At 42.5% G+C, this 14,425-nt stretch overlaps 1 protein-coding gene across 1 annotated transcript; it reads right to left on the bottom strand.

Moving 5' to 3' along the window:
- Nucleotides 1-2,530: 2,530 nt before the first annotated feature.
- Nucleotides 2,531-12,857, bottom strand: LOC106610834 (thrombospondin-1). The gene is made up of 22 exons (XM_014210450.2): nucleotides 12,649-12,857; nucleotides 12,425-12,505; nucleotides 11,726-12,285; nucleotides 11,362-11,437; nucleotides 11,049-11,141; nucleotides 10,826-10,935; nucleotides 10,379-10,504; nucleotides 9,662-9,758; nucleotides 8,673-8,846; nucleotides 8,391-8,567; nucleotides 8,124-8,297; nucleotides 7,740-8,020; nucleotides 7,405-7,623; nucleotides 7,205-7,312; nucleotides 6,650-6,809; nucleotides 6,413-6,531; nucleotides 5,713-5,947; nucleotides 5,318-5,545; nucleotides 4,922-5,193; nucleotides 4,711-4,808; nucleotides 4,464-4,603; nucleotides 2,531-4,362 (listed from the first exon to the last, which is right to left on the bottom strand). Exons 2-22 carry the CDS (start codon nucleotides 12,486-12,488, stop codon nucleotides 4,355-4,357), a joined length of 3,519 nt encoding a protein of 1,172 aa, XP_014065925.2. The 5' UTR covers nucleotides 12,489-12,505; nucleotides 12,649-12,857; the 3' UTR covers nucleotides 2,531-4,354.
- Between the last annotated feature and the right edge of the window lie 1,568 nt (nucleotides 12,858-14,425).

Raw genomic sequence — 14,425 nt, 5'->3', positions numbered from 1 at the left:
CAACTATTTCTCACAATTTGAAAGATAAACATCTCCTAAATCCAACCACATTGTCCGATTTCAAAGAGGCTTTACGGCGAAAGCATAAAGTTAGGTTATGTTAGGAGAGTACATTGAAAATAGCTGTGTGTAATGTTTTGTCAATTCAAAGACAGGCGTCACCATAAGCGGATAACCAGCTAGAATTATGCACCAACCTTTGACAATCTTCCTCAGATGACACTCCTAAGACATTATGTTACACAATACATGCATTTTTTGTTCCATCAAGTTGATATTTATATCCAAAAACAGCATTTTACCGAAGCGGTGAAAATCTGATTTTTTTTTCTCTCAAATGCTTCCGGTGAACAACGTTACAAATCACAAAATTACTATTCGATAACATTGGTAAATTATATTATTGTCATTCAAATATTCATAGTTTAACATTTCGTAAATGCTACTGCAATGCCAGATTTCAAAATAACTTTACTGGGAAATCACAATTTGCAATAAACCGGGTGCTGTGCTAAGAACAATAGGCTAGGCTATACAGGTTAGCACCATCTTGTACCCATGTAATATCAAAATTACTATTGTCAATATTCCCTTACCTTTGATTCTCTTCATCCATTGGCAATTCCACGCATCCCAGGTCCACTGCAAATGTGGTTTCTTTCAACAAAGTTCATAATTGATGTCCAAATAACTCCAAGTTGTTCCATGTTGTTAGCGCTTCGGTAGGCACCGGAGGCTCTGAACTGCCGACCGCCGCTGAAGACTCTGGGCTGCAGGCAGTCGCTGAAGACTCGGGGCTGCAGACCATCGCTGAAGACTCCGGACTGGACAGCGTCGCTGGAGGCACCGGACTGAATAGCGTCTCTGTAGGTTCCGGACTGGGGACCTTCACTGCAGGCTCCGCGCCATGGATCATCACTACTGGTTCCGCGCCATGGATCATCACTGGAGGCTTTGTGCCAGTGTACTACTCCAAATGCAGGAAACGCGCGAAAATGTCACGATGAAACATTTAAAAAAGTTCTATTTACGTTCGTAGAAATATGTCAAACGATGTATAGCATCAATCTTTAGGATGTTTTTAACATAAATCTTCAGTAATATTCCAACCGGACAATTCCAATGTCTTCAGAAAAGAAAAGGAACACTCACGTGAGCGTGCGCCTCTGAGCTCATGTCATTTCCTCACTCATCAACTTCCAGGCCCTCTTGTTCACTCCATATTCACAGTAGAAGTATGAAACAACGTTCTAAAGACTGTTGACATCTAGTGGAAGCCTTAGGAAGTGCAAAATGAACCCTAAGTCACTGTATACTGTATAGGCAATCACTTGAAAAAACTACAAACCTCAGATTTCCACACTTCCTGGTTGGATTTGTCTCAGGTTTTTGCCTGCCATATGAGTTCTGTTATACTCACAGACATCATTCAAACAGTTGTAGAAACTACAGAGTGTTTTCTATCGAAAACTACTAATAATATGCATATCCTACCGTCCGAGCCTGAGTAGCAGGCAGTTTAATTTGGGCACGCCTTTCATCCGGACGTCAAAATACTGCCCCCTACCCTAAAGAAGTTAAGCATGTCCCAATTTAGGTCACCTAGCAGGACAAATTCAGACTTAGTGTAAGGGGCCAGGAGAGAGCTTAAGGTAGGTAGGGTACAGGCCAGTGCTGCTGGAGGACAATAGCACCCAGCAACAGTCAACAAAGAGCTATTTGAAAGTTTAATGCTTTAAAACCAGCAAATCAAATTGTTTGGGGAACCGAGCACTGAAGGTGATCCTTGGTAAAGATTGCCACTACCCCACCTTTGGAAGATCTGTCTTGCCGAAAAAGCTTATAACCAGAAAGGTTAACATCAGTATTCAAAACACTCTTCCTTAACCACGTCTCAGTAATAAACAACACATCTGGATTGTAGCTGTGTTGGAGCATATAGGCCTACTTCAGCTCTGATTGGTAATTGTGCACTGGTCTGTGTAGAGTACTGCCTGTCCATGCAATAAAATCTTAGTCCAATGCGCTGTGCCTACAAGAAAAGCTCTTGCACACTTAGTTCTGCATACTAAATCTTGCATAGTTCGTTTTGTTTCAGTATATTACATTGAAAGTGGCTAATATTGCGTTGATTCGATCACAATTCCCACAGTAGAGCGAAACGTTGATAGTGTTAACTAAAGGGGAAAACTGTCAAGTTGAGTGAAGTTTGATCTCGTGCTTCTCTGCAGGGGCTCATGTTTCTTCTGTGTGGTCGTCCTAGGGGAGCTGTGTGCCCATGTGCAGCTTAAAGGGAACATTGCTCCTGTGATTGTTGAATGTGGATAATGTTCTAAAACTGGGCCTTAGTTCATCTTAAATTATCATGCTGTTGACTCTCAAGGATACTCCCTTTCTCACAGGGCTCCCAGGAATCAAGTAATAGATTCCAGCAGTTGACAGAATATGGCATCTTTCCCTGTAATGCTTTGTAATACTGTAGTTATTAAAACTGAGAATATATCCACAAGCAAGCAAAGGACACTCAAACTATTTTTTTCCCTCGTGTATTTATTGTTTGGTTGAGATTACAAAATAACTGACAGAAGTATAAACAACATTTGGGGAGTAAAAATATGGTAAAAATGTTTATAGACAAGCATCACTAACAGTAAAAAAAGAAAGGAAATATACAAAACAAAACAATATTCAAAGACATCCTCATGTCAGTGTGCAAACAAGTTTATACAAACAGAAACACAGGTCACGTTTCTTGATAAATTATTTAAATAGCATTTATCTACACATATGAAATAACCTCTTAACATAGAACAGACAATCCTAACAATAATTTATCCATTACAAATGCACAGGACATATATAAAACAAATCATATTTATGAAAACGTTTTTATCAATTGCTTTCTTGTTGAAGAATTTTCTGCTACAAAAATATCTTACAGCATACAAATTATTGTACTACAGTGAAACACACAAAAAAAGCCAACCAAATTCTGCTGCTAAAAGGTACTATCATGTTTTGTTGGTTTCAATAAAAAAAAGAATGAGGTAATATTTGTACATAAAGGTTTTCCTTTGTTTTTACCATCAGAAATGTACACACATTCTCAAGCACACAAGTCAGACATACTGTGCAAAAGAACAATGAGATTTAAATGACACCTAATTAGTCTATTTTGGAAGGTTGGAATGAGGGATAATACTGATAGTACTGAACACTGTTATTAGAGGACTTTTTAGAGGGATTTATCCCGGTTTCAAGATTTCAATTATTTAGAACAGGTTTCTATGAAAATAAGACACAGAGATGAATAAAGACAAGAGATATCCTAACTCTAGGATCATGTGTCAATACTCTCAAATGGTAACAAACAAAATATGTAATAAGTTATATACAACCTTAGTAACCATAGTCCTTTCTCTTTTCAAGGCAGGTTAGACTGACCCATGTGGTTTTTGTCTTTCCACTTATGTCTAAACTAAGATGAGAGAAAACCAAAAATATCTTCCTGGAATTCTGGCGAAATAGCAATTGTGTTGTTGTTCGCTAGTAGTCTATATTGGCTTTTGGTGCAACTCCTGGTTCTATGCTCCTTTCATATATCATCTAGAGTTCTTTCCTGAAAAGCCACTTGGCAAGCCTGGTCAAACCCTGAGGACATACTTCATACTGAGCTGAACTTCAAGGGTCTACTTAAAGCCAATTAGTTACCAAATATAACAATTTGTAGACTCGGGGGGAATTTAAAGTTATCTAGAATTTGAAATTGCTAATGCATTGACTACAACTGGCTTAGGTGCCTTTATCACAAAGCTCTTCATGGGTAGCATTCACTCTCTTTGATGGTAACAGTCAATCCATACTGTCAATGATGCCTCCACAGTTCCTTCAACAGGTATCTCTGGCCCATCTGTAGAACATCTACTGCTTTCTTCATTTGGAAACAACTCAAGTCATTTTGAGTCCACAGCAGATCTGAAGTAATGCTCAAAAATAAAGAAAATACTCTTCCCTTTGGACCTCCATCCAGAGAGGGATAACAACTAGTTCAGAAGTGCAGAGATGTCTGAGTACAGCTAGAGAAACAGAAACTTCAGAGACAGAGAGAGACCGATTTCTTCACTGAGCAAAGTTATGCTCAACCTGCTGTTAGTGCAGGGGTCTAGTCATCACAGGGCAGTCAGTTGGCCTATGTCCTGAGGTCAGTCTGCCTCAATGCTGCACACTCGCTCTCCATTATACCAATGTGCGCGTCACAAAGTAAAGAGTAATAAAGATATGGTCCCAGGTCATACGTTACATGTATATTTGAGCAGGTAGATACATTCTTCTAAAAGCCTCTGTCTGGTCTGATTTAAGAATCTGGAGGAAAAAGAGAAGAAAAAAATCTGTTAAATCCCTGTAAAAATGCAGACTCAAAGTACGTTTTTTGTTTGCCAAAACATTAATAAAAAGCATCTTACCTCTGCATTCGTATTTGAGGTCTGAGAAGTATGTCATCTCCTGAGAGAAGACATACATGCCTAGTCTTCCACCAGCATAAGTCTTGTCGTAGATATTTCCAGAATCCGCCATGATTCTCTTGCCTTCATACATCACAACTCTAAAAGGAGGGAAGATGACATGAGATCATTAGCTCATGAAAGCAGGAGTTTATGTGGCCTTGGTAAAGGCGGAGGACATTCAGAGCTAAAGGTAATCTGAGCTCACCTGATGAGTCCAGACTTGGGCCTGTGGACCAGGTGCCATCTGTAGGCGGTGTAGTCTTTCCAGCCAATGTTCTTGGGGTCGTGCCACAGAGTACGCACCTAAGAGGAGGAATAACAAAAATACATGAGACATGTTTCCTACCCAGTAGTTTTCTCTCTCACTGCTCTTAGATATGGCATGTGCTCTTAATGTGGAAGGAAGCTAAGCGTACCTGTTCAGCAGTGTCACCGGTGTGCCAAAGGGCGTTCCTCAGATGCTCCCCAGGTCCTGTGGTGGAGTTGACTACTTTGATGGACACTCCGGAGTAGCCCTGAGCTCTGGTCGGGGTGTGGGACCAGTAGGTCTGTGTGATCTGCTTCCACATCACCACATAGAACCTGGAGCTGGACTGGTAGCCAAACACAAAGCCAGCGTAGTCATCATCCCTGTCTGTGTTGATGAAGAACGTTCCACTGAAGTCCACTGCATTAAACTCATCGAACCCTATAGACAACAAAGAGAGATGATTAGGACTTTTCTCAATGGACCCATGATCTAGAAATGGTAGTTATTTTTGTAGTTGTTTTCCTTAGTTCCAAAGGTGTTATATTATTGGTGTAGTACATACCAACAGCGATGCCAGGGTCACAGTTGACAGTCTGCACCAGCTCTTTGCCCTGGTGGCGGACCACCCAGTTGGGGTCGATCTGGGAGGTGCCCTTGGGGTCCAGTGGTACCATCTGGAACCTGCGGAAGTCTGTCTCGCTGATGGCAAAGTTCTCAGGGCACACATCGTAGATATCAAGTATGTTGTCTTGGTCAAAGTCATCTTTGCAAACATCTCCACGACCATCACCTGACAGGAGGAGGCAGAGAAAAACACTTAGACACTTTGGCATGGAGACAACAGGCTGACCCTATGTTAATCTCTGTGACACTGCACTTCTGTAGCGAGTACTGTATCTTTCTAGATGAATCGTTCTATATGTCAGTTGAATCGAGCTACTGGAGAGTGTGACTCACCATCAGAGTCCACCTGGTCAGGGTTAAAGGCCAGCCTGCAGTTGTCCTTGTCGTCAGGGATACCGTCGTTGTCGTCATCGTGGTCGCAGGCGTCACCCTTGCCGTCTTTGTCGTGGTCGGCCTGGTTGGCGTTGGGGATATAGGGACAGTTGTCCAAGTTGTTCTGATGACCGTCCTCATCAATGTCCTGGTTGTTGTCGCACTTGTCTCCCACACGATCTGAGTCAGAGTCAATCTGGAGGACAACACAATTCATTTAGTCTTCACAAAAGCACATTCTTACACACTTGTATAAGAGAAACTTCTCTCTACTTCAATGCACTCAGACATGATGAATGTATTTCACCACTCATCTCCCTTAACATGAGGCCTACTCATCTTAAATGTACCCCATTGTCTTCAGGTATTCTAGCAATGCCTCTTCAAACAAGAATCCTGTGTCCTTGCACCTTGGCAAGACTACACACACATACACATTCATATCTCTTCAAAAAGGGGGAATGAATAAGGGGAGGAGGAGCATTGCACTCATTTGTCTCGCAGCTTTCTCATTCCTGTCTTTCATTAAAACTGACCACTGATGCAATATGTGGCTACTGTCCTAAAAGGCAGGGGGGCCTATGAAAGTTCTACATCCCTCTAAGGAAGATATTTGATAAGATTGGGTTCTTATGTATTAGAAGATGAAAGCTGCAGTTACCTGGTCTGGGTTGTGCTCAAGAGGGCAGTTGTCGCAGTGGTCTCCCACTCCGTCCCCGTCAGTGTCTCTCTGGTCCACATTGTAGACATAGGGGCAGTTATCCCTCTCATTTAGAATACCTGTGAAGTGAACACACACTTACATCAATCTATGATACCTTTTAATAAGGACTTTGATAATGACTGACAGCACTGAGAAATGTAATTGTCTGGTGCTGGAGGAATGATGATCTCTTACCATCACCGTCAATGTCAATAGCACAGGCATCTCCCTCTCCGTTGTTGTCTGTGTCGACTTGGTCAGGGTTGCTCTCATGCACACAGTTATCACAGCGATCACCAACGTCATCTGTGTCCACATCATACTGAGCGGGGTTGTAGACCATTGGGCAGTTGTCCTATTATTAAAATGTTTGTTAAAGAATACCATTAGTTCATTGAAAATACAGTATTAGAGAGGCTATTGTATTGGAAATGGGAAAAACTCTGACTTTACAGCTGGCTAGTGTGTAAGTGAGTGTGCTGGAATCTGATATTTCACTCTGAGAAAGCTAGTGTTTGCTTACCACACCATTTCTCCCTGGCCTATTTGCAGTATGCACACTATGAATTATGGGCATAAGGCCATGCTGTTTTGCACTTTTGGCCACAAGCCCAAAATGATATTATTTCTCACATTTCTCCCTGACTCCTCCACTTTCTCTAGCCTAGAAGAGAAATGCCTACTGATTGCTATGTTTAGTTTCTCTGTGGATACCAAAGTCCTGAGAGAGAGGATGTTTTGATGTCTCACCCTATCATCAGGGATCCCATCATTGTCATCATCGTGATCGCAAGCGTCACCAAGCCCATCTTTGTCATGGTCCTCCTGCCCAGAGTTGGGAAGGTTTGGACAGTTGTCCTGCAAAACAAAAGGGTTGGTTAGAGAGCCATAACCACAATAACACAGTGGAGAAGCTAGGAATAGACTGTGTGTAGTGGGGTCCTTCCTACTTTCTTGCAGTGGTAGGTGGCGTTCTCCACACACAGGAGGTCTTTGTTGGGCCATCCATCCAGGTCGGTGTCATCTCCACAGATGTGGCCATTGCCAGCGTAACCAGGTTTGCACTCACAGCGGAACATGGTGTCACTGAACTGACCCAGGTAGATACAGTTAGCATTCTTGTTGCAATCATGGCTGCCATCTTGGCAGGGGTTACGGGGTGTGCACACCTAGGGGGAAGGGAGAGATATGTAGGGTTAAGATGTGCTTCTGAGCTCCTAGCATCAGAATAAAAACGAATCCTCGCATTCTTGTATTTTGTCGCAGTAGTCAAAGGCTGTCTCACCTGTTTCTTGGCTGTGGCCTGCTCCACTCCCCTCCCGAAGGGCTGTGGTCCTGAGTAGCGGGAGGGGCAAGCAAGGCAGTTGTAGCCAGGCTCAGTGTTCTCACAGCGGTGGACTCCGTTGAGTGTGAAGCACGCGTCAGGGACCTCCTTGCACTCGTCGATGTCCTTGCAGTTGATGCCGTCTCCGGTGTAGCCCACTGGGCATGAGCCACACTTCCAGGAACCATCATCAAAGCTGGTACACTTAGCGCCAGCAAAGCACGGGTTGGACAGACAGCCATCTGTAGACAGAAGCATGTTGATTTTAAATACTGAACAATATTAGATTTGTACACTGTTAGGTAAAAAGAACAAATGCCATAATCTATTGATAAAAATGCTTACTGATAGGGCAGTCCTCTTTGCCACACAATTGGGATGTTTTGCTGTCACCCTGACATTCCTTCCCTTTGTACTTGGGGGCGGGGTTGTTACAGAGACGCTGGCGAGTCTGGAGTCCACCTCCACAGGTGACAGAGCAGGTGTCCCACAGAGACCAGGGTCCCCAGCCTCCGTTAACTAAAGGACAGAGAGAGAGAGATGAGTTACACCTGTATCTACAGACAGATGGATAGATATGTGCATGTGTTAAGATGCTGCTCTTCTGCTTACTTGGACAAGGTGATTCCTGGCAAACCTCTGTCTCTCGGCCCTGTCCTTGACAGTCTCTGCCTCCCATCTGGGGAGTGGGGGAGTTGCAGAGGCGGATGCGGGTGATGACTCCCTCACCACAGGTCACAGAGCAGGAGGACCAGGGAGACCAGTGGCTCCAGCCACCATCCTGCTTAACTGTAGAGGACAGACATGTAATTATTAATGAATGTGCTATTACAGTACATATGAGAAGGATGTTACTGAGAGAGACTGTAGAGTAGAAATGGTAGGTTTACTCACAGCGCTTGTCACATTCCTGAGGGTAGCAGTCGCGGGTCTGCACAGAAGTGCCTTCGCAGTTACTGTTGATGCGGTCGCAGGAGCGACCTCGCTGCTGGATTCCCCGTCCACAAGACACAGAACAATGGGTCCATTCAGACCAGGGGGACCAGCCATCCTCAGCATAGTTACTCGCTGGGGGCAGAGAGATAATGGGAGAGCTATTACCACAGCAGAGCTCAGCCAGGGGGGCAAAGGATTTGTGAAGAACAGTGCCTTTTTAGAATCAGTTTAACCCAGGAGATTTGAGACTTGGCATTCCAAGGTCAGGGAATGTGAAGGACTGAGAAAAGTTCATGAAAAGTGAAATGGAAGACATTTTGCAAGTTAAAATACACCTATAAGCAGGTTGTTAAAAAAGTTAAACTTCTAGGGCCTCCTAAGTGGCGCAGCGGTCTAAGGCACTGCATGGCATCACTACAGACCCGAGTTCTATCCCAGGCTGGGTCGTAACCGGGAGACCCATAGGGTGGCACACAATTGGCTCAGCGTCGTCCGGGTTAGGGGAGGGTTTGGCCGGGGGGCTTTACTTGGCTCATCGCACTCTAGCAACTCCTTGTAGCGAGCTGGGTGCCTGTAGGCCGACTCCAGTCGTCTGTGTTTCCTCCTACACATTGGTGCAGCTGGCTTCCGGTTTAAGGGGGCTGGTGTTAAGAAGCGCGGATAGGCGGGTCATGTTTCGGAGGATGCACGACTCGAACTTCGCCTGTCCCGAGCGCTTTGGGGAGTTGCAGCGATGAGACAAGATCGTAATTGCATCGCAATTGGATATCACGAAATTGGGGGGGGGATTATAGTAAAACATCTTGAATGAGTAGGTGTCCAAACTTTTGACTGGTACTATATATATATATATATATATATATATATATATATATATATATATATAAAGTTCAACTTCTAGTTCAAAGTCCAGCTCACAAAAAAGAACTACGAAGAAAAATACTCACGGTTTCCACAACGTGGGCAGCACTCTCCATCAGGCACGGTGGCGTTGGCACAGGGCATCAGGGGGCAAGAGATTTTGCGACACACAGTGGCAGAGTTCTGTAGGGAGGATTGCTGGGATTAGTAATGGGTTTGTCTCCAGAGCAGAGAGTCTGGCAACAGCAATGGAAAAGAATCTGGATCATTAACTTTGCGTTATGCAAAAGCGCTTGCTGCTTTGCCAGGATTAATTGCTATGTTTGGGAACATTGGGATGGTCTCTGGTTAGGGCAGGGGGTTCACCGCTATGCTACCACCCCAGTTCTGTGCACCTGCACTGGGTTCAGGCAAGCAATGAGCTGGGGGGGGAAGGATAGTGGCAGTGGGAAAGGCAGAACAGAGGGTCTCAGCAAATGTCCTAATTAAAGACACATTCTTGATACCTATCCAAATAGATAACCCTTAGTGAGAGAGTAGGTGAGAAAGAGAGGGGTTTGACAGGGCAGACCCCCCCCCCCCCCCCTACTTTATTGCCATTCTCTCTAACATCTCATTAGAGGTGATGGATAGCAGACGGACACTGCCTGGTCACACAGAGGCTTTGGTTAAGTCTATAAACATAAGAGCCCATTAGCACCTTATTACAGAAGGGGTTTAGGAGCTGCTGCCTGGTTTTCACACAGCTTACTACTGGCCGGATTACTGGATAACTGCATTCCAACAAGTGTGATGACACCTACCTGGCAGGTACACTCTGTGCAGTCGTCCACAGTCCACTCATCTTTGTCCTTGTGCACAATGCCGTTGTGAAGACAGACCCCTCTGTGGATGTTCATCTGGTTCATGAGCAGAGTGCTCTCCTTATTCTGCACACAGAGGGGAGGTAGAGAAAGGAGCATGGTTTCAGACACGAGGATGGAAACTTTTACATAGCCAAGGTTCCAGTAGAAATGAATCACCTACCAACATTGTGATTAAAACATAGCTTGATTTAACTGAAGTAAATACAAATTAAATGACAGTCAAACATATTTGTGTCCTCATGGGAGTCATTAGGGATCTGGCAGGGAATGCCATTCCAGGGACAAGTGGCTGTGCAGTGGAAAGGTTTTAACTGGGAACAGATAGACTAGAGAGGGAGGGAGAAAGGATGACAGTGCGCAGACCAAGCTGCTTCCTGTGCTTACCACTCTGTTGAGCTCATTTGACAGCTGCTTAACAATCACACCAAGTCCCTTGAGCTCCTTGAACATGCTAGTGATATCCTCACAGGAAAAACCACAGACCTGCTGAATATCTGGAGAGGAGAAAAGCAATCAGTTAGTTACCTACCTCCTTCACATGAACAGTTGTACACAGACCAGTATTAAGCAAATTACTTTGTCCATGGAGTGTGAAGTCTGGTCTCACCTTTAGTTTTGTGGCCAGTGTAATCAGTCCTTATTGCTGGGCTGGACCCATTTACTGGGTTGTCCAGTGTCATGACATCAGTCAAAGTTACAGCTGGAGAAGAACAGACATATTCATTTCCACAAACAGCATAATAACACCCACTGTGAATTGACTTTAATGACCAAAGCAATATAATTACTATTAATTATATTTGTTAATGGAATGCATTTAGATGTGTACAATTAACAAGCATTGGATAACATATACCATACACAGTAACTCCAACATTTAAATGCAAAAATAACGTTTATATTTTGTAATTTACACTTACAGCTTTGGCATCCCTTATTGCGTAAAATCGCCTCCAAAGTGGTTCCAAAAACAAAGCGCACGTTCTGAAGCACTCCCTGCAGACGTACACATTGCACTTGGAGTTATTCCATATCCACGCATTTACATATTTTCAATACATTTCCTAAAGGATCATAATAGCGTATTTTAAGTTTGATGTCAAACATTAGGCTACATGTCTGTGAGTGTGACTATCCTCGCGCACCAAACGCTGCGCTGCTCGCAATAGCCTCTGGACAAGGTTAGACTTACTCAGACTAGGCTATAACTGTAACATTTATATGTATACAATTACAACATTATTTGCAATGTATTTATGAACTCATAAATCAGTTCATATTTACCATAAATCTATCTTTCACAGCTCCTTTTCCGATCCTCAGACGGGCAATGTCGGAAGCCTCATGCGTCAGGACCTTTTGGATGGGCACATCCATTTCTGATATATTGATCTCTTCACACCCGACGAACAGCTGGGCACGATCCTCCTGAATGAACAGCGTGATATTCTTCCAATGTCCTGTCGCTAGATCCGCATCTTCTATGGACACTACCTGTTGCTTGTTCCCGGTGGAGTATACCACATCCAGAGTTTGCGCCTTGCCATTAGAAATTATTTCGAATAACGGTCCTGATCCGTCATCCTTCTCCACAGTCAAAAGACTACCCCTGGTTTTCTTGAACTGCTTGAAGTTGACCAGGAGAAGGAATCCCCTCTCAGCTTGTATTGAATCAATGAGGTCCCTGAAGGAGATCTCGGGAACCGGGGGGATCAGGTCTGCGTTCAGGATCTTATAGGCTGGGCTGTAAGGATCTGCGCCTTTTACCAAGGTAACTCCTTGGTGCCTTTTGTTCACTTTCACCAGCTCGAATAGGTCGTATACACTGTTATCATCTCTACTCTCTGTGAAGGGAGAAACTGTATTGAGTCTCAATGGGCAACTTTAAGTTCACAGATAAACTATTGCCAGACCTTTTAACAGAATAATTCCATTGTTGATTTTAATATTTATATATTTAATAAAACATTTACAAAAACTCACCTGCCACCCTGCTGCCCTCACAATTCCAAAGCACCAAAAGGAGAAAGACTCCTGTCAGCTTCATCTTGAAACCTCAGAAATCTGTTTAAACCAGAAGTTAGAAACACAGTTAAATAGGTATTGTCATTTACACACTTCTAAAAATTACAGTCCAATTATAAAAACGTAATAAAAAGCTTATAATATATTATTAGAAGAAAATATTATGATTAGAATTGACCGACCTGAATAAAATAAAATAAAATAAATAAGTCACAGATGGATAAATTGAAGAAACTCCTTGATTGTCAGAGCTTCGTTGTCCCGTTATTTCTTCTTTAATTCTCCAATTTATTCCATGTGTTAAATAGTCTTAGAAAAGTTAATGCTCGCTAAAAACTCTCAAGTTCATTCTGTCTTTATTCCGATGCTCAGACTATTCTACTAACACTGTGGACATAAGTGCTATTTAAATAGTTTCGTGACATTCCTGAGACAACACTTCCTCCAATCAGAGCGCAGAAGGAAAAAGGGACGAGCTTATTACCTCAAGAAGCTGAGCGTAATATCCGAGACATACTTTCAGAGCCGATTTCCATCAGCGGATAAATATTTTATAGATGGACAGGGGCCAAGTGGGGCAACCCGTCATTTCCTGTAAAAAGGAGCCTACCTTATTTGTGAAATATGCTTCTCTCTTTATTTTCATTGTCACTTTTTAATACATTTCATATAAAATGGATCAGAATAAACCATGTAGATCCCCTTATAAAAACATGTGGGTGAAGTTGTTAGGCCATATGTTATCGAGGGAATCATATATAAATGGAAAAACCTTTACTTTAATAAGCTATAATGGAAAATATATAATATCAATGTGTGTGAATAGGCCTATGTCTGCTTTTTGAGAGGATGCGTATTGCTGGTCTATTCATCTTGCCATTCACAGTTCATCCACCGAGAGCCGTTGTGAGTTTAGGCTACACCTTCGTGTTGGACAGACTTTTCACTAACACATACACAAAGTATACAAAACATTAAGAACACCTGCTCTTTCCATGACAGTATACAGTGGCTTCTGTAATTATTGGGACAGTGAAGACTACTTTCTTCTTTTGGCTCTACACTCCAAAAGACTTTAAATCAAACAATGAATATGAGGTTAAAGTGCAGACTGTCAGCTTTCATTTGAGGATATTTTAATCCATATCGGGTGAACCATTTTGAAATTACTGGACTTTTTGTACATAGTCCCCCCTATTTTAGGGGAGCAAAAGTATTTGGTGCCATATTCATAGCACGCAATGACTACATCAAGCTTGTGACCCTATCTTGAATAATGATGAGTTAGAAAGTACAGACACACAAATATCATACCCCCAAGACATGCTATCCTCTCACAATTACAATAACAGGGGAGATTACCATTTTGGGGTGGGTATGATATTTGTGCGTTTGTAACTTTCTCACTCATCCTTATTCACGATTCATTCTGGATTATCCATAATAGTGGTAGCATCCACATTCATGTAGAAGTGTTTAGAAACATATTACATTCTTATTTACAATAAAAGTGACTTAAAAATGACACAATACATGATTTACAAATAATTTCGATTGGGCACAAAATATTCTGAAACAACCAAAACCAACAGAAATGCATCCAACAAATATGTATTGGGTCACAAGCTTGATATAATCATTGTGTACTATGAATATGCGATGAAATACTTCACTTTTTACTACTTCAATGCATATATAAGTGAATTTGTCCCATTACTTCTGTTCCCCTAAAATGGGGGGACTATGTACAACAAAGTGCTGTAATTTCTAATTTCTTTTAATCCATATGGTTCACCCGATATGGATTAAAATACCCTCAAATGAAAGCTGACAGTCTGCACTTTAACCTCACAGTCATTGTAAAATTTGAAATCCAAACTTTTGAAGTATAGAGACAAAAGAAGAAGAAATTACTGTCCCAATAATTATGGAGGAAATTGTAGGTAGGAGTAAAGTGAC

This window comes from Salmo salar, chromosome ssa09 (genome assembly GCF_905237065.1).
Source record: "Salmo salar chromosome ssa09, Ssal_v3.1, whole genome shotgun sequence".
In the NCBI taxonomy this organism is placed as follows: Eukaryota; Metazoa; Chordata; class Actinopteri; order Salmoniformes; family Salmonidae; genus Salmo; species Salmo salar.
Note: the sequence above shows the minus strand (reverse complement) of the source record. Positions and strands in the feature narration are given on the sequence as shown.